A 21,857-nucleotide genomic window follows, 5' to 3' on the forward strand; every position below is an offset into this window, starting at 1 on the left:
TTAAACATTATATGGAGCTTCAGCTTCTACCGGAGGTTCAGCTTCTACTTCTACTGGAGTATTATCTTGTGCCCTAGATGCACAATCATTCCAAACTTGCTCACTCCTTTCCCAAATCGAAACTTTGTTTTTCTGGAATTTTGGAGTTGACAGAATATATTTAACCAGGTCATCATGGCAGCGTTTTCCCAAATCTTTCACAAGATTTAAACAACATACATCGCTAAAAGTTTGGTTACCAAAAAATACATTGGAAAATATCTCCTCACCACAAATTGGATATAGCTGGTTCGCACAATTATTCAAATACTTCTGATATGAAGATAATGGCCTTTCTGTATAATCAAATTCAATAGGGGATCCAATTGGTGGATCGGTAACATCATCAGAAAGTCCAGTTTGGACTAATAAAAGAAAACTAGCTATAAATACCAACATGATGCAAACAGTGTGGGATGCAGCCATGTTTTACAATAGAGTTATTTTGTTAAATATTATCTCAATACTTCAGTGATGACTACTCAATGGAAAAACTATATTTATAGTTTCAAACAATCAACGTTTCTTGTATTAATGTTTTAGTGTTATAATTGCATTAATGTTTGTAAGTTTCATTTTTTTTTTCTTTTATGAGAATTTTGTAAGTTTCTTAAACACAGTATGCATGTTACAACTTTAATTCATTAAAATCATCATATTTTATATAAATAAATGAATCATTAAAGTTTAATAGGAAAAACAATTGTTTAGCAGAAATTATGTTATATATAATTTTAGGGGCACCTTTGATAATATTTTACTGAATAATCGTATTACAAAATTGACATTATGGTGTCAAAGTTAAATATATGACACCTTTGATAATATTTTACTGCATAATCGTATTACAAAATTGATTATTGCAAGATATTATAACAAAAATTATTTCTATAAAATTTAACATTACTCAGATGTTATTTGATATGTCACTATGATACCTCAAAATTAACTCGTTTTTAAAAAGTTTATAATACGTTATTTTTTATGTATCTCATTTACATATTCGAATACATCAAAATTTACATATTCTAGTCAGGACCATTCCAATCAAATTAAAACTCTTGCTTTAATTTTAAAATTGACCACAAATAAAAAAGTGTAATTTTTAAAAAAAGAAGTATTATCTATTTAGATTATAAATAGTCAATGAAATTCTATATACAATAATTGTATTTAGAAAATAATCCATGTCTTTCAAAAATCTTAATATATCACGAGCATTATTCAATAGCTAAGTTTATAAATAAAATGCTTCAGTAGTATTTCAATTAATGAATTTATTCAGTTTATTTTTGACTGTGAACAGTGATGGTAGTATTTCCTTTACATATTGAGAAATATGAATTGGGTAGGATTTTGTGACTAAATTTAGATAGCATAATTTAATAAATGAAATATGTGTAATTTTATAACCAAAATATCTATAAATTAAATAATAAATAAATAAGTTGCGTCTATAATTTCACAACAGGTTTATTTCAATACACTAAAAGTTGACAACCTAAAGGTAGACAATCTAAACCTGAGTGTTACCACAAAAGGTAGACAATCTAAACCTGAGTGTTACCACATATTGGAGTGGGTTAAGATTATCTATCTTCGGTTCGTTTAAATTTGATAACTTTGTCTATATCTCTTTCTTGATTTATATTCTCACTTCTTTAAATAATTTATTTTAATCATCAATATATCTATAAAATACACTAAACGTATCAAAAGTACCAAATAGTAAAGTTCGAGAACTCTTTCCCGTAACACTTTTGCGACAATAGTTTGGGTTTCTTTATGGGCATTGAGCCATGCAAGTGTTCTTTTTTATTTTGAAAATTGCTCTTCTTCCTTGAAAAAATACTCACTCTCAACTGAATGGACGAAAGTACGCCGATGTGACTTAAGCCAGATAGATACTTTCAACGTGAGTTAACTCACGCAGGTTGTAAACCCAGCGTGACTTAAATCACGCTGCGGGTTTGTACTGTTTTGGTACAAAATCCATCAGTCTCAACTCCAAGCACCATTTTATTTCCCTCTCCACCTCCAAAACCCCAAAAAGTGCGAATTTTTGGGTCAAAATCTTCATTTAAAATCATTGCAAATCGTCAGAAGGCAAGTTTCAACGCTCATCAAGCATAAAAAACCAGGTAATGTATCATCTTAACTCATTTGATTTTGCTGGTTTTGGGGGTATGTTCGTCAGTTTTGGAAGCAGTATGAACGTGAGTTAACTTACGCAGGTGTAATGCCCAATTTTTTTATTTTGCGCCAATTTTTTTTTCTTTGTTAGCTTGTTGCACAAGTGATTTATATTATTTTTTTTCTTGTTATTTTGTTATTCAATAGACATAGTGATGGTTGAAAATATGGCGGATGATGGCGTTGAGCTGAAACCGGCCATAATTGAAGCTTTCGGCGATGTCAAACCAACCGTTAATGTGCAGTTCAAAGTCCAAAATTACCTTTCAAGCTCACATTGAAGAAAAACCTGAACCGGTACACCTACCGGCGTTGCCAAGCTTCACGGTTATGAAGTAGACACCACCTAATTTTTTTTTAACAAAGGAAAGATGGCGAGAGCGAGATGATTTGATTGGTTGGGTTTGTCGACAAGCGGCAAGGGCTGGATTTACTATATCTATAGATAAATCTAGTTTAAAAAGGCCAACATTGACGATGCAATGTGAAAGGAGTGGTGAATACAAACCACCAAAGACGAAGAAGAAACTGGACCTTGAAGGCATGGGCTCAAGGAAATGTGAATGTCCGTTTAGGTTGTGTGGTTTCTTTGTTAAGGATACAAATGATTGGTGGTTGGCAATGCTTAGTGGAATCACAACCATGAGTTGGTGTGAAACATTCTTGCTGGTAGAATAAAAGAGGAGGAGAAAAAAAGAGTTATTGACATGACAAAGAGCTTGTTGTTGCCTAGGAATATTCTCACGGATTTAAAGCAAAAAAACAAAGAAAGTTTGACGACCATCAAACAAGTGTACAATACGTGAACTAGATGACGCAAGGGGATAAAAGGTGACAAGACGGAGATGAAATATATGATTTCAAAGTTGGAGAAGCATAAATACGTCTATTTCACAAGAGCAAATAATGAGGAAAGCACTCTTGAATACATATTTTTTGCTTATCCGGAGTCAATTAATATGCTTAACACTTTTCTGACCGTTTTGGTCATGGACTCCACTTACAAAACCAATTTGTACCGAATGCCGTTATTTGAGATTGTTAGAGTCACCATTACCAAAATGACATATTCTGTTGGTTTTGCCTTTCTTTCCTTTGAACAAGAGGATAACATTACTTGGGCACTTGAGATGTTGGTTGGACTTTTGTCCTCAAAACTCAACATGCCTAAGGTGGTTGTCACATAGATAATGCTCTCAAGAATGTTGATGCCAAAGTTCTCTCTGAAATAGACGCTATACTTTGTTATTTTCATATTGGGAAAAATGTAAAAGCTAAGTGCATCACAGATTGTATAGTCAAAGTGAAGCCTAAGGATGCAAAAGTGGTTGAGAAAGAAGTGAAGGAAGGGATTGAAGAAAAGCATTGTGATGTTGTTGTCAGAATCATGAGGGCTTAGAAAAATTTGGTCGAATCTCCTATGGAGGATTCATATGCAAGTGCATTATTGAAATTAAAACCTTTGCTCCGCTATTGATGTTTCTTTCTTTGATTCTTGTCTTGTTCATTCTTTTCCTGCACAATTGGGTTGAGTAAGACATAAAAATCATAAAAAGGCATCTTCTTACATTTTCATAGCTTTTCCTTAAATAACTTGTGAAACAAGTAATCAAAAGTGCTTAATATATATCCAATATTTACTACTTTTTAGCATCTATCAGTGTCCAACTATGTTGGTACCCTATTCTAATATGTTGTCAATTGCTCATATATATTATTAAATAAGGGGAAAATTACATAAAAACTAGGGAACATAAAACCTGACCCAGTCAATCCATGGGAATCAACCCAAACAGGTAATACATCAAAAAAGAACAACATAATGGATCCAACCCTAATCGAATCTAACAAACGAACACCATAAATGATAGACGTTTGTGAGTACCAAGCAAGTCTGTATTTGGCGAATGACTCGATCATCAACACAAAATCAAATCATGTATCATCAACTCCCCGCAACAACGACAGCAAGCATTAACGACTCTTTCGAGTCCACACAGTCTCGTGTCAAACAATAGGAAGACTGGGATACGAAACCAAAGACATGCTTGAATTGGAGACGAATTTTTGTCGAACTCGAACCTTTGCGTAATGGTGTTTATCCATATCGCCAACATGATAACAAACTCACAACCAACTAATCACCATGTCTAAACACCAGCAAGCTAAGACAGCCATTTCTGACCAAACTTTGCACGACAGACGCAATCCCGAAGTTTTGAAACCCTGCAGATCTCAACAAATCTGTAATGGAATAAGGAAAACAAAGCCAAAAAAAAAAAGAATGACCTGCATCCATCTTGCAAGTGAAACACGGAGCCACTGCCACCTACAAGGAAGATTTCGGCAGTTTTAAACAAAAAACAAAGAAACTGATCCATATGTTGCAGATCTAGCCACACCTCGTTTTCAACCATCTCCTCGAACCACCAAATGAGTATAATGAGACAATGTTTTGAAACAAGTCACGGGGTGCAACACCAGTGACTATGAACAAACCTAAATCTACCGGCGACGACGAGGACACCGGATCGAGGCTTTCCTCACCTGCAAAGTGTTGAAATGGTGCAACGGTGAAGCGACCGCACAACTCACACGACGGCTACATGATGACTGATGGCATTGGATGTTAAAGGAGAAAGAAAGAAGGGTGGTTGTTGGTGGTTGAATGCGGCTACATGATGTTAGAGGAGAGAAAAAAAACCGACTAATAATTTCATAAATTTATATCATCACAATGTATGTTTTGTTAAATTAAGGGGTTTTTTTAGCAAATAGGTGAGGCTCACACTAATTTTCAAAAGCAAAACATTCATTCATTTAAATTGATAGAATACATCCGATATAATAACATGATCAACATCACTAAAAACGTAAAAGGCGAATTTGCGAACAAACTTACAACACCCAAGTTAATAGCATACAACGACAAAATGCATACAAATAATAAGATAAAATCTAATTCACCATAATACTCATACTTCTAGATCTGCAGCGTTGACGCCCAAATCATTGATTGAATATGTGATTGACTGAGGTTGATCCTGCAATATGAACTAAACGAACACCGCAACAAGACGCGACAACAAACAACGCCGCACTCGAACGACAAAATAAAAAAAATACAAAAGGAAAAACTTGATATATGTGGAAATCACTTGTTTAGAATGAGAAAATGAAGAAAAAAAATGCAGGGGTGATTCTAGGTCAAAAATTGATCTAAAACCATCTTTCATCGATGAGTGAAAGAGAAAGTGTAATATCCCGCCTGTCAGTGTCAGAATATTACCGTCGATCGGGCTATAAGATTAATATAAAGGAAAGTACGTTATGGAGGATATTATTAAGTGATGACAGTCAAATACGAGCTAAGTCTCAGAGTCATATTTAACACGCTTAAGACAAAGGGTATTTTGATAATTTCACGTCAAGGAAGTATTTAATTGTTTTGGGGCCAAATATCTTCATAATCGTTTTCCCTTTCTCTCTCTAGGGTTGGATTTGGGAAAAATTGCTCTCCCTTCTCTCTACTTCCACGCCTCCTTCTCTCTTTCTTTTCCTCTATCCTTTCCAACCTCTTCCATCCATGGCAAGGCTTTACCACTTGATCTTTCAAGACACCATAATCATATGAAGCTTGGTTTGAGTTGTCTTTCTCTTCTCCTCCACCAATCCTTCCTAAATCTTCATCTTTTCTTGGTAAGTTTCTAGACTATGTTTCTCTATGGTCTCATAAGCTTAAGGAAGCTTAGATTTTGTTTGATGCTCAACTTTTCCTTCCCTCCTTTAAATTAGGGTTTGGTTCTTGATTAAGGAACTAAGGTTTGGTTGCTTGAACATGGAAGCTTGGGTTTGGATTGCTATTGCTCCTCTTTCTCTTCAATAAGATAATCACAACAAGTTAGGGTTTTGGTAAGTGGGGAGAGGAAGCATGAAGTTGTGAAAGAATTGGTTCCTTCATAATCATAGAAGATGAAAAGGGTTTAGGTTGAAGAACTAAAGTGAGGATGGTGACTTTTGGAAACTTTGAAAACAAGGAAGCAAACTAGGGTTGGTTATAAAAGGGAAGATGATGCTTGCTTGAGCTTGAGGCTTGGAATGGCTTTAAGAACTTGCAAGGTGAGTTCCATAGATAGAATTCCTTACCCTTGGGATTATGTTTATACCTTGTATATTATATATGAAAACTATGATAATTCTAGGGTTCAAGTATTATGATTAGTTGCCCTTTTGTGCCATGCTTGCTATACTTGCCAATACTTGCCAAATGAATGTTTTACAAGTTTTCTATGATCATATATGTTCCAAAACACCTAGAGACACTTGTTTTGAGGTTTTTGGGTCAAAAATACCATTTTTAGGTGTTCTGGACTGTCACAACTCGCCACTGCGAGCTACTACTCGCCACAGCGAGCTAGAAGGCCGAACAGGGGGTCCTGCTCGCCCCCAACTCGCAGCTGCGAGCAGTTACTCGCCATGGCGATCAAGTTCACTCGCGAGGCGAGTAGACAGTGCACTTGCACTGTTTGCTTGTTTCGCGTATTGTTGACAGGTTTCGGCTCAAGTTTTCTTCAAGCATTCTTTTACTACGATAAACCCCTCAAACTAAGGTATTAAATGATAATATTTTGCAAGGCTTTCATGTTAATAAGGCAAGTATTGGGAATAGCTAGTTAAACATGGCAAATGAGAGATGTTATGATATGTAATGGGGTAGCAAGTTATTCCTTAAGCAAGGGAAAGAACTAGAGCCTCGGCATGGTTGTCGAGAACTAGCATGTTAGCAAGAATCCCTAGATGATAAGACTCGAAGCATGTTATCTTCGCACATGATTAAGAATAAGATAGCAAGCATGTTAAGACATGGAGTGATTAGTTAATCTCTCCACCTTGAACAAGTACTAGAATGACAAGTAAGACTTTACCAATAATCGGATCGATCAAGGTTCCGAGGTAAACATGTATGCATGATTAGGTTTAACCTAAATTAATGACCAGACCATGACAAGTATAAGTAGGTGGCATGTCTCTTGTTATCCACATCAGGGGGATGCAAGGGGTTCTCATTATGAGAACGATTCAAGTCGTAAGGGACCCGCATGTCACCGAAAACGCAAGACTAAGATTATAACCGCATGGCGATGTTCGTGTCTCTTGTTATCCACATCAGGGGGATACGGGAGGTTCTCGACTTAAGGGGAACGGTTCAAGCCGCAAGGGACCCGCACGACACCGAGGGAGTCCGATGTACGTACATCGGTCATGTATGGGATTGTACTCAGGGTTACTCCACCCGGGGCTCTCCGTAAAATGAATCAAGATAAGAATGTTTGTTCAACGCTAACATAATAAATAATGAACTTAGATGTGATTATGTATGATATGATTATGTTCATGAAAGAACTCATGTATGATATGTTAAGTACAAGTCATGACTAGGATGAGTAAAGAATGTGATGCCGAAGACGTTCTTAGGTTTCCCTAATCGTCCGGCTTAGGATTGTGTCATGAACATGTTACATGAAGACCTTGATGCGTTTACCGTATCATGGCATAGTGGTCTTAGGTTCCCTCGACCACCATGACACATAAGATTATAGTAAACCTATGACAAGTAAGATGGTTTATGACGGTCCTAGTATGCACAACCGTCTAAGCATGCAAGTCCCCACACACGAATAATCAACCGTCAGGTTGTAAAGTAGACACGTGGTGACCGTAGGTTTCCCTTGAGGTTGCCTATAGCCTAGGATTAGGTGGAGCTCACTGAGACATTATGTCTCATCCCAATCCCATTTTGTTTCAGATAAACAGGTCGAACGTCAAGTTAGTTTCCGGATGGATATCTCATCAAGTGCTCGTTCGTACACGCTGAGGAATGGATATGGATTTCAAGGATGCAATTGTTATCAATTTAGACAAAAGGTGTTGTATCGTTTTAGACGAACGTGTATTGATGTATAATATTCATTCGAAGTTTTTATGTTGTAATTTTAATGTATCCAATACTAAAAATAACGCACGTGCTAAACTTTCTAGATACGTTTGGTATGGGTGTTATATTTGGTATCAGAGCAGGTCGATTCAGACCGTGTCTTGGGTCATTAAGTTACAACTAAGGAAGTGGGACCATTGGGTTCCAGGTAAATGTTTTAATTATTGATGTTAGATGAGCATGATCAACTCAATTTAACACTCGACGGTTAGAACGGATGCCTGAGAGCTAAATAGGACCAGGAGGAACGAAGTATGTGATGAAGATGATTTGAGAATGTAGAAACTCGGAGTAAAAAAATAGTAAGAGTATAATCGTGCCAAATGGTGGCCGGTGAGCTTATCAGTTTAAGTTGATTTCTCCGGGAAAGCAAGGTAAAGTTAAGATGGATTGATCCGACAACGTTGGGGAAGTTGTTAAAGATAATTTGTATACCGAAAGTGAAGAATTTGGAAATGTCTAAGAGTGACCGGAAGTTTCGGTAAGAGTTGTTGTTGGAGCAGGACTGTGTTATAGAAAGGAATTATATATTTTAGGAATGCAAGTACAAGGTTGTAAGATAAGAAGAAGTTGACGTATGTTGATGAAATTTGGAAATTCTCAGGGTTAAAGGTAGGTGAATGTAGCCAAAGATGTGAATGCCAGATAGAATAAAGCTCTAATGTCGGAATGTTGAGCGAGTCGATAGAGAAATAAGTCAAACCGTTCGCAGCAGATTAAGTTAAGAGTTATGTGGATATTTTATGATATCAGGATTAAGGCAATAATTTCTGATATGCCGAGAATAGAATCGAATGACATTGATGATTGTCGTGCATATGATATGAATGTTTTAATGATGTTAAGAATGGATAATGTGCATTGGATTGCTTGAGAAATAAAATTTTGTACAAAAATATATATATTTTTGGAGAACTGAGATGAAGAAACTCGCCAATAGCGAAATTTTCGCTAGTAGCGAAATTACTTTAGATGATTTCGCTGATAGCGAATATGGGGCGAAATTTACAGTTTTTCGAAAACTGTCAGTTCATCTCTAGTGTCCGCAGTGATTATTGGAGAGTTGTCTTCTATACATTTTTGCAATAACACTTTTATAACATTAAGTAATGAATGCACATTACCTTCTAAAGTTTTTAAAGGAAAAGAGCATGAACAACCATTAACAGAATCGATTCAGTTTAAGGTGACTTTGGAGATTAATGTGTCAAGAGTTTAAAAGAGTTTAGACCAAGAGCTTAGAGGACCCAGTATAGGGAAGGACGTTATGGACGTGAAGACAGGAAGTAAGGAGTAAGGTGGTTAAGAGTTATGTTAGATCACAAGATTCTCAGGTTTAGTGGAGTATTAATTACCCCTCGAATCTATGATTTGTTTAATTAATTTACCAAGGCTCGTTATTATGACGAATTCTAATATTTGCCAAGATATACGCATATGGATGATTGGAATTGATGTTCATAAATTTTTAAATGGACATTTTGTGGGTACCGGTCGGTTACAACACATGAAAAATTATTTGAACACTCGGAACAAGATTTGCTGGCATTTTGTGTTATCAACTCGTTCCACGATCTTTATGGTAACGACCGAGACCCAAAATTCAATTTTATATATATATATATATATATATATAATAAAGAAACATCAACACCAATGATCCGTTTGCAAATTTATGAAGTTTTCTTCAGGAAGAAAATTAACGAGCTAGCATTGGTAATATTAAGCAAAGCATAGCATGCAAGAAATGAAGATGCAAGTAGGATGTTCAAGAAAGGCATTCACGATGTGCATTATGAGCATGCTATGGGGACTTAAGTATGGTAATGATACGACAGAAGGTAAGTCTATTAGTAAGTATGTAAAGTTCAACCACAAGAAGGTAATTTGAGATTATGGTAGGTCTATCATGAGATTCAATCTAATAAGGCCTTATGAAGAGCAAGTAGCAGCATTGGATGTCACACGAATGGTCTTTAGAAGAGTTCAGGATAATGATAAAGCGTAAGAAAAGGAATGAGAAGTTTCACTCGTCTCAATAGAATAGAGTATTGGTTAAAACCAACCGGGTGGAAATCAGAGAGGCGCAACGGAAGTGAACCGGTTAAGTTGTTAATTATAAAGAAGCCTAATGAGAAGCATTATGAGACAAGCGAATAGTTTTTGAAACATTAATTAAATGATCAGGTTTCTTATTGGTGATGTCGAGCACGTACAAGAATTGTTAAACGGATAGAAAGAATATGTGTCTGAAGCATACATATAGTTAAGAAGGAATAGAAAAGAGTCCACTTTCGAAGTTTAAGAATTTTATCACGTAAGGAATTACGATTCATGAGTTATGTATGATGAGATTCATACTCTCCGACGCCATGATTGTTAAATGATGACGATACTTGCTTGAATAGTCCTAAACCAGGATTTTTCAACTTTTAAAGTGAAAATGGGTATTAAGGGACTTGGAAACGAATTATTCTAAAAACATGATATTTTCATTTTCGAAACCGATGACACACGTCATAAGTGAGTAAGTTAACTTAAGACGTGCGGACTTCCGGATCAACTCGTCAGTGACGAGCTTAGACGAGATTCAACCTTTTCAAAAACATAGGAACTCGTCCTGTGGTTCTGCAGTACCGTTATCGGTTTGGATTCAAAATGTTTTCTTTAAAAAGGAAATACATATATTATTCCAAGGATCCGTATACCAATGTTTATAAGATTTCTTAAAGTAAAAAGGATAGAACAAGTATCGTGATTATCTAACAGTATGTGGCTTTTTAGAGTATGTAATGCACAAAGGAAAATAAATTTTGACGACATGTATAACAATGTTTTCTAAAAAGACATGTGAGACGTACAAGTATATGTTAAGGATATTCAAGTGCAAATGGTTTTGGTCGGAAAATTTAAGAGCATGTGAACTAAGAGACCGACTGTTGAATGTAAAGTATAATGGCATAATTTAGAGTCGCTTATCCATACCAAGTTATATGAGTTACCGATGGATTCGGGTGCAATGAGATCATATTGAGATCGGAAGATTTTTCCTAAGGCTATGAAAGGAGATTCCTGGAATCGTCTAGTAAGTAATGTAAGTAAGAGACAAGTGTCTCAAGTTACATAAGAAAGATTAGGTGTGAGCTAAGTGATTACACAATAAGTTGTTTATGGTGCAATTGAGCACTGCAGGGCAAACCAGCATTCTAATGAGACTTCAGTTGAAAGGCAGATCCTGAGTGTTCCAGATAATGATAAGTTACCTATATGAATGATTTACCATAAGCAGGTAAGATGTGGATCCGAGATATCTGGACCAATATGCCATAATTATAAGTTTGAACATGATGTTTTAGGTTAAGTTAAGACTATGAGAAGAATGATTCCGACGATGCAAGAATTATTTCAAGATGTTATGTTTAAACTCGTTACATGTTATGTGACCTCTAAATTTTGAGGACGAAGTTTTTTTTAAGGGGGGTAGAATGTAATATCCCGCCTGTCAGTGTCAGAATATTACCGTCGATCGGGCTATAAGATTAATATAAAGGAAAGTAAGTTATGGAGGATATTATTAAATGATGACAGTCAAATACGAGCTAAGTCTCAGAGTCGTATTTAACAAGCTTAAGACAAAGGGTATTTTGGTAATTTCATGTCAAGGGAGTATTTAATTGTTTTGGGGCCAAATATCTTCATAATCTTTTTCCCTTTCTCTCTCTAGAGTTGGATTTGGGAAAAATTGCTCTCCCTTCTCTCTACTTCCACGCCTCCTTCTCTCTTTCTTTTCCTCTATCCTTTCCAACCTCTTCCATCCATGGCAAGGCTTTACCACATGATCTTTCAACACACCATAATCATATGAAGCTTGGTTTGAGTTGTCTTTCTCTTCTCCTCCACCAATCCTTCCTAAATCTTCATCTTTTCTTGGTAAGTTTCTAGACTATGTTTCTCTATGGTCTCATAAGCTTAAGGAAGCTTAGATTTTGTTTGATTCTCAACTTTTCCTTCCCTCCTTTAAATTAGGGTTTGGTTCTTGATTAAGGAACTAAGGTTTGGTTGCTTGAACATGGAAGCTTGGGTTTGGATTGCTATTGCTCCTCTTTCTCTTCAATAAGATAATCACAACAAGTTAGGGTTTTGGTAAGTGGGGTGAGGAAGCATGAAGTTGTGAAAGAATTGGTTCCTTCATAATCATAGAAGATGAAAAGGGTTTGGGTTGAAGAACTAAAGTGAGGATGGTGACTTTTGGAAACTTTGAAAACAAGGAAGCAAACTAGGGTTGGTTATAAAAAGGAAGATGATGCTTGCTTGAGCTTGAGGCTTGGAATGGCTTTAAGAACTTGCAAGGTGAGTTCCATAGATAGAATTCCTTACCCTTGGGATTATGTTTATACCTTGTATATTATATATGAAAACTATGATAATTCTAGGGTTCAAGTATTATGATTAGTTGCCCTTTTGTGCCATGCTTGCTATACTTGCCAATACTTGCCAAATGAATGTTTTACAAGTTTTCTATGATCATATATGTTCCAAAACACCTAGAGACACTTGGTTTGAGGTTTTTGGGTCAAAAATACCATTTTTAGGTGTTCTGGACTGTCACAACTCGCCACTGCGAGCTACTACTCGCCACAGCGAGCTAGAAGGCCGAACAGGGGGTCCTGCTCGCCCCCAACTCGCAGCTGCGAGCAGTTACTCGCCATGGCGATCAAGTTCACTCGCGAGGCGAGTAGACAGTGCACTTGCACTGTTTGCTTGTTTCGCGTATTGTTGACAGGTTTCGGCTCAAGTTTTCTTCAAGCATTCTTTTACTACGGTAAACCCCTCAAACTAAGGTATTAAATGATAATCTTTTGCACGGCTTTCATGTTAATAAGGCAAGTATTGGGAATAGCTAGATAAACATGGCAAATGAGAGATGTTATGATATGTAATGGGGTAGCAAGTTATTCCTTAAGCAAGGGAAAGAACTAGAGCCTCGGCATGGTTGTCGAGAACTAGCATGTTAGCAAGAATCCCTAGATGATAAGACTCGAAGCATGTTATCTTCGCACATGATTAAGAATAAGATAGCAAGCATGTTAAGACATGGAGTGATTAGTTAATCTCTCCACCTTGAACAAGTACTAGAATGACAAGTAAGACTTTACCAATAATCGGATCGATCAAGGTTCCGAGGTAAACATGTATGCATGATTAGGTTTAACCTAAATTAATGACCAGACCATGACAAGTATAAGTAGGTGGCATGTCTCTTGTTATCCACATCAGGGGAATGCAAGGGGTTCTCATTATGAGAACGATTCAAGTCGTAAGGGACCCGCATGTCACCGAAAACGCAAGACTAAGATTATAACCGCATGGCGATGTTCGTGTCTCTTGTTATCCACATCAGGGGGATACGGGAGGTTCTCGACTTAAGGGGAACGGTTCAAGCCGCAAGGGACCCGCACGACACCGAGGGAGTCCGATGTACGTACATCGGTCATGTATGGGATTGTACTCAGGGTTACTCCACCCGGGGCTCTCCGTAAAATGAATCAAGATAAGAATGTTTGTTCAACGCTAACATAATAAATAATGAACTTAGATGCGATTATGTATGGTATGATTATGTTCATGAAAGAACTCATGTATGATATGTTAAGTACAAGTCATGACTAGGATGAGTAAAGAATGTGATGCCGAAGACGTTCTTAGGTTTCCCTAATCGTCCGGCTTAGGATTGTGTCATGAACATGTTACATGAAGACCTTGATGCGTTTACCGTATCATGGCATAGTGGTCTTAGGTTCCCTCGACCACCATGACACATAAGATTATAGTAAACCTATGACAAGTAAGATGGTTTATGACGGTCCTAGTATGCACAACCGTCTAAGCATGCAAGTCCCCACACACGTATAATCAACCGTCAGGTTGTAAAGTAGACACGTGGTGACCTTAGGTTTCCCTTGAGGTTGCCTATAGCCTAGGATTAGGTGGAGCTCACTGAGACATTATGTCTCATCCCAATCCCATTTTGTTTCAGATAAACAGGTCGAACGTCAAGTTAGTTGCCGGATGGATATCTCATCAAGTGCTCGTTCGTACACGCTGAGGAATGGATATGGATTTCAAGGATGCAATTGTTATCAATTTAGACAAAAGGTGTTGTATCGTTTTAGACGAACGTGTATTGATGTATAATATTCATTCGAAGTTTTTATGTTGTAATTTTAATGTATCCAATACTAAAAATAACGCACGTGCTAAACTTTCTAGATACGTTTGGTATGGGTGTTATATTTGGTATCAGAGCAGGTCGATTCAGACCGTGTCTTGGGTCATTAAGTTACAACTAAGGAAGTGGGACCATTGGGTTCCAGGTAAATGTTTTAATTATTGATGTTAGATGAGCCTGATCAACTCAATTTAACACTCGACGGTTAGAACGGATGCCTGAGAGCTAAATAGGACCAGGAGGAACGAAGTATGTGATGAAGATGATTTGAGAATGTAGAAACTCGGAGTAAAAAAATAGTAAGAGTCTAATCGTGCCAAATGGTGGCCGGCGAGCTTATCAGTTTAAGTTGATTTCTCCGGGAAAGCAAGGTAAAGTTAAGATGGATTGATCCGACAACGTTGGGGAAGTTGTTAAAGATAATTTGTATACCGAAAGTGAAGAATTTGGAAATGTCTAAGAGTGACCGGAAGTTTCGGTAAGAGTTGTTGTTGGAGCAGGACTGTGTTATAGAAAGGAATTATATATTTCAGGAATGCAAGTACAAGGTTGTAAGATAAGAAGAAGTTGACGTATGTTGATGAAATTTGGAAGTTCTCAGGGTTAAAGGTAGGTGAATGTAGCCAAAGATGTGAATGCCAGATAGAATAAAGCTCTAATGTCGGAATGTTGAGCGAGTCGATAGAGAAATAAGTCAAACCGTTCGCAGCAGATTAAGTTAAGAGTTATGTGGATATTTTATGATATCAGGATTAAGGCAATAATTTCTGATATGCCGAGAATAGAATCGAATGACATTGATGATTGTCGTGCATATGATATGAATGTTTTAATGATGTTAAGAATGGATAATGTGCATTGGATTGCTTGAGAAATGAAATTTTGTACAAAAATATATATATTTTTGGAGAACTGAGATGAAGAAACTCGCCAATAGCGAAATTTTCGCTAGTAGCGAAATTACTTTAGATGATTTCACTGATAGCGAATATGGGGCGAAATTTACAGTTTTTCGAAAACTGTCAGTTCATCTCTATTGTCCGCAGTGATTATTGGAGAGTTGTCTTTTATACATTTTTGCAATAACACTTTTATAACATTAAGTAATGAATGCACATTACCTTCTAAAGTTTTTAAAGGAAAAGAACATGAACAACCATTAACAGAATCGATTCAGTTTAAGGTGACTTTGGAGATTAATGTGTCAAGAATTTAAAAGAGTTTAGACCAAGAGCTTAGAGGACCCAGTATAGGGAAGGACGTTATAGACGTGAAGACAGGAAGTAAGGAGTAAGGTGGTTAAGAGTTATGTTAGATCACAAGATTCTCAGGTTTAGTGGAGTATTAATTACCCCTCGAATCTATGATTTGTTTAATTAATTTACCAAGGCTCGTTATTATGACGAATTCTAATATTTGCCAAGATATACGCATATGGATGATTGGAATTGATGTTCATAAATTTTTAAATGGACATTTTGTGGGTACCGGTCGGTTACAACACATGAAAAATTATTTGAACACTCGGAACAAGATTTGCTGGCATTTTGTGTTATCAACTCGTTCCACGATCTTTATGGTAACGACCGAGACCCAAAATTCAATTTTATATATATATATATATATATATATATAATAAAGAAACATCAACACCAATGATCCGTTTGCAAATTTATGAAGTTTTCTTCAGGAAGAAAATTAACGAGCTAGCATTGGTAATATTAAGCAAAGCATAGCATGCAAGAAATGAAGATGCAAGTAGGATGTTCAAGAAAGGCATTCACGATGTGCATTATGAGCATGCTATGGGGACTTAAGTATGGTAATGATACGACAGAAGGTAAGTCTATTAGTAAGTATGTAAAGTTCAACCACAAGAAGGTAATTTGAGATTATGGTAGGTCTATCATGAGATTCAATCTAATAAGGCCTTATGAAGAGCAAGTAGCAGCATTGGATGTCACACGAATGGTCTTTAGAAGAGTTCAGGATAATGATAAAGCGTAAGAAAAGGAATGAGAAGTTTCACTCGTCTCAATAGAATAGAGTATTGGTTAAAACCAACCGGGTGGAAATCAGAGAGGCGCAACGGAAGTGAACCGGTTAAGTTGTTAATTATAAAGAAGCCTAATGAGAAGCATTATGAGACAAGCGAATAGTTTTTGAAACATTAATTAAATGATCAGGTTTCTTATTGGTGATGTCGAGCACGTACAAGAATTGTTAAACGGATAGAAAGAATATGTGTCTGAAGCATACATATAGTTAAGAAGGAATAGAAAAGAGTCCACTTTCGAAGTTTAAGAATTTTATCACGTAAGGAATTACGATTCATGAGTTATGTATGATGAGATTCATACTCTCCGACGCCATGATTGTTAAATGATGACGATACTTGCTTGAATAGTCCTAAACCAGGATTTTTCAACTTTTAAAGTGAAAATGGGTATTAAGGGACTTGGAAACGAATTATTCTAAAAACATGATATTTTCATTTTCGAAACCGATGACACACGTCATAAGTGAGTAAGTTAACTTAAGACGTGCGGACTTCCGGATCAACTCGTCAGTGACGAGCTTAGACGAGATTCAACCTTTTCAAAAACATAGGAACTCGTCCTGTGGTTCTGCAGTACCGTTATCGGTTTGGATTCAAAATGTTTTCTTTAAAAAGGAAATACATATATTATTCCAAGGATCCGTATACCAATGTTTATAAAATTTCTTAAAGTAAAAAGGATAGAACAAGTATCGTGATTATCTAACAGTATGTGGCTTTTTAGAGTATGTAATGCACAAAGGAAAATAAATTTTGACGACATGTATAACAATGTTTTCTAAAAAGACATGTGAGACGTACAAGTATATGTTAAGGATATTCAAGTGCAAATGGTTTTGGTCGGAAAATTTAAGAGCATGTGAACTAAGAGACCGACTGTTGAATGTAAAGTATAATGGCATAATTTAGAGTCGCTTATCCATACCAAGTTATATGAGTTACCGATGGATTCGGGTGCAATGAGATCATATTGAGATCGGAAGATTTTTCCTAAGGCTATGAAAGGAGATTCGTGGAATCGTCTAGTAAGTAATGTAAGTAAGAGACAAGTGTCTCAAGTTACATAAGAAAGATTAGGTGTGAGCTAAGTGATTACACAATAAGTTGTTTATGGTGCAATTGAGCACTGCAGGGCAAACCAGCATTCTGATGAGACTTCAGTTGAAAGGCAGATCCTGAGTGTTCCAGATAATGATAAGTTACCTATATGAATGATTTACCATAAGCAGGTAAGATGTGGATCCGAGATATCTGAACCAATATGCCATAATTATAAGTTTGAACATGATGTTTTAGGTTAAGTTAAGACTATGAGAAGAATGATTCCGACGATGCAAGAATTATTTCAAGATGTTATGTTTAAACTCGTTACATGTTATGTGACCTCTAAATTTCGAGGACGAAATTTTTTTAAGGGGGGTAGAATGTAATATCCCGCCTGTCAGTGTCAGAATATTACCGTCGATCGGGCTATAAGATTAATATAAAGGAAAGTAAGTTATGGAGGATATTATTAAGTGATGACAGTCAAATACGAGCTAAGTCTCAGAGTCGTATTTAACAAGCTTAAGACAAAGGGTATTTTGGTAATTTCATGTCAAGGGAGTATTTAATTGTTTTGGGGCCAAATATCTTCATAATCTTTTTCCCTTTCTCTCTCTAGGGTTGGATTTGGGAAAAATTGCTCTCCCTTCTCTCTACTTCCACGCCTCCTTCTCTCTTTCTTTTCCTCTATCCTTTCCAACCTCTTCCATCCATGGCAAGGCTTTACCACATGATCTTTCAACACACCATAATCATATGAAGCTTGGTTTGAGTTGTCTTTCTCTTCTCCTCCACCAATCCTTCCTAAATCTTCATCTTTTCTTGGTAAGTTTCTAGACTATGTTTCTCTATGGTCTCATAAGCTTAAGGAAGCTTAGATTTTGTTTGATTCTCAACTTTTCCTTCCCTCCTTTAAATTAGGGTTTGGTTCTTGATTAAGGAACTAAGGTTTGGTTGCTTGAACATGGAAGCTTGGGTTTGGATTGCTATTGCTCCTCTTTATCTTCAATAAGATAATCACAACAAGTTAGGGTTTTGGTAAGTGGGGTGAGGAAGCATGAAGTTGTGAAAGAATTGGTTCCTTCATAATCATAGAAGATGAAAAGGGTTTGGGTTGAAGAACTAAAGTGAGGATGGTGACTTTTGGAAACTTTGAAAACAAGGAAGCAAACTAGGGTTGGTTATAAAAAGGAAGATGATGCTTGCTTGAGCTTGAGGCTTGGAATGGCTTTAAGAACTTGCAAGGTGAGTTCCATAGATAGAATTCCTTACCCTTGGGATTATGTTTATACCTTGTATATTATATATGAAAACTATGATAATTCTAGGGTTCAAGTATTATGATTAGTTGCCCTTTTGTGCCATGCTTGCTATACTTGCCAATACTTGCCAAATGAATGTTTTACAAGTTTTCTATGATCATATATGTTCCAAAACACCTAGAGACACTTGGTTTGAGGTTTTTGGGTCAAAAATACCATTTTTAGGGGTTCTGGACTGTCACAACTCGCCAGGCGAGCTACTACTCGCCACGGCGAGCTAGAAGGCCGAACAGGGGGTCCTGCTCGCCCCCAACTCGTAGCTGCGAGCAGTTACTCGCCATGGCGAGCAAGTTCACTCGCGAGGCGAGTAGACAGTGCACTTGCACTGTTTGCTTGTTTCGCGTATTGTTGACAGGTTCCGGCTCAAGTTTTCTTCAAGCATTCTTTTACTACGATAAACCCCTCAAACTAAGGTCTTAAATGATAATCTTTTGCAAGGCTTTCATGTTAATAAGGCAAATATTGGGAATAGCTAGTTAAACATGGAAAATGAGAGATGTTATGATATGTGATGGGGTAGCAAGTTATTCCTTAAGCAAGGGAAAGAACTAGAGCCTCGGCATGGTTGTCGAGAACTAGCATGTTAGCAAGAATCCCTAGATGATAAGACTCGAAGCATGTTATCTTCGCACATGATTAAGAATAAGATAGCAAGCATGTTAAGACATGGAGTGATTAGTTAATCTCTCCACCTTGAACAAGTACTAGAATGACAAGTAAGACTTTACCAAAAATCGGATCAATCAAGGTTCCGAGGTAAACATGTATGCATGATTAGGTTTAACCTAAATTAATGATCAGACCATGACAAGTATAAGTAGGTGGCATGTCTCTTGTTATCCACATCAGGGGGATGCAAAGGGGTTCTCATTATGAGAACGATTCAAGCCGTAAGGGACCCGCATATCACTGAAAATGCAAGACTAAGATTATAACCGCATGGCGGTGTTCGTGTCTCTTGTTATCCACATCAGAGGGATACGGGAGGTTCTCGACTTAAGGGGAACGGTTCAAGCCGCAAGGGACCCGCACGACACCGAGGGAGTCCGATGTACGTACATCGGTCATGTATGGGATTGTACTCAGGGTTACTCCACCCGGGGCTCTCCGTAAAATGAATCAAGACAAGAATGTTTGTTCAACGCTAACATAATAAATAATGAACTTAGATGCGATTATGTATGGTATGATTATGTTCATGAAAGAACTCATGTATGATATGTTAAGTACAAGTCATGACTAGGATGAGTAAAGAATGTGATGCCGAAGACGTTCTTAGGTTTCCCTAATCGTCTGGCTTAGGATTGTGTCATGAACATGTTACATGAAGACCTTGATGCGTTTACCGTATCATGGCATAGTGGTCTTAGGTTCCCTCGACCACCATGACACATAAGATTATAGTAAACCTATGACAAGTAAGATGGTTTATGACGGTCCTAGTATGCACAACCGTCTAAGCATGCAAGTCCCCACACACGTATAATCAACCGTCAGGTTGTAAAGTAGACACGTGGTGACCGTAGGTTTCCCTTGAGGTTGCCTATAGCCTAGGATTAGGTGGAGCTCACTGAGACATTATGTCTCATCCCAATCCTATTTTGTTTCAGATAAACAGGTCGGACGTCAAGTTAGTTGCCGGATGGATATCTCATCAAGTGCTCGTTCGTACACGCTGAGGAATGGATATGGATTTCAAGGATGCAATTGTTATCAATTTAGACAAAAGGTGTTGTATCGTTTTAGACGAACGTGTATTGATGTATAATATTCATTCGAAGTTTTTATGTTGTAATTTTAATGTATCCAATACTAAAAATAACGCACGTGCTAAACTTTCTAGATACGTTTGGTATGGGTGTTATATTTGGTATCAGAGCAGGTCGATTCAGACCGTGTCTTGGGTCATTAAGTTACAACTAAGGAAGTGGGACCATTGGGTTCCAGGTAAATGTTTTAATTATTGATGTTAGATGAGCCTGATCAACTCAATTTAACACTCGACGGTTAGAACGGATGCCTGAGAGCTAAATAGGACCAGGAGGAACGAAGTATGTGATGAAGATGATTTGAGAATGTAGAAACTCGGAGTAAAAAAATAGTAAGAGTCTAATCGTGCCAAATGGTGGCCGGTGAGCTTATCAGTTTAAGTTGATTTCTCCGGGAAATCAAGGTAAGATGGATTGATCCGACAACGTTGGGGAAGTTGTTAAAGATAATTTGTATACCGAAAGTGAAGAATTTGGAAATGTCTAAGAGTGACCGGAAGTTTCGGTAAGAGTTGTTGTTGGAGCAGGACTGTGTTATAGAAAGGAATTATATATTTTAGGAATGCAAGTACAAGGTTGTAAGATAAGAAGAAGTTGACGTATGTTGATGAAATTTGGAAGTTCTCAGGGTTAAAGGTAGGTGAATGTAGCCAAAGATGTGAATGCCAGATAGAATAAAGCTCTAATGTCGGAATGTTGAGCGAGTCGATAGAGAAATAAGTCAAACCGTTCGCAGCAGATTAAGTTAAGAGTTATGTGGATATTTTATGATATCAGGATTAAGGCAATAATTTCTGATATGCCGAGAATAGAATCGAATGACATTGATGATTGTCGTGCATATGATATGAATGTTTTAATGATGTTAAGAATGGATAATGTGCATTGGATTGCTTGAGAAATAAAATTTTGTACAAAAATATATATATTTTTGGAGAACTGAGATGAAGAAACTCGCCAATAGCGAAATTTTCGCTAGTAGCGAAATTACTTTAGATGATTTCGCTGATAGCGAATATGGGGCGAAATTTACAGTTTTTCGAAAACTGTCAGTTCATCTCTAGTGTCCGCAGTGATTATTGGAGAGTTGTCTTCTATACATTTTTGCAATAACACTTCTATAACATTAAGTAATGAATGCACATTACCTTCTAAAGTTTTTAAAGGAAAAGAGCATGAACAACCATTAACAGAATCGATTCAGTTT

General features: G+C 36.9%; 1 protein-coding gene across 1 annotated transcript; it reads right to left on the reverse strand.

Moving 5' to 3' along the window:
• On the reverse strand, positions 1 to 465 carry LOC146955401 (uncharacterized). Its single transcript, XM_085748377.1, has one exon. It carries the CDS (start codon positions 463 to 465, stop codon positions 1 to 3), a length of 465 nt encoding a protein of 154 aa, XP_085604503.1.
• Between the last annotated feature and the right edge of the window lie 21,392 nt (positions 466 to 21,857).

Source organism: Medicago sativa, chromosome 1 (assembly GCF_051527215.1).
Source record: "Medicago sativa cultivar Bolivia chromosome 1, Bolivia_mono, whole genome shotgun sequence".
Lineage (NCBI taxonomy): Eukaryota > Viridiplantae > Streptophyta > Magnoliopsida > Fabales > Fabaceae > Medicago > Medicago sativa.

What these genes read in the sequence shown, in the direction of transcription:
- LOC146955401 (XM_085748377.1), bottom strand. Translation starts at nt 465, where the DNA reads ATGGCTGCATCCCACACTGTTTGCATCATGTTGGTATTTATAGCTAGT.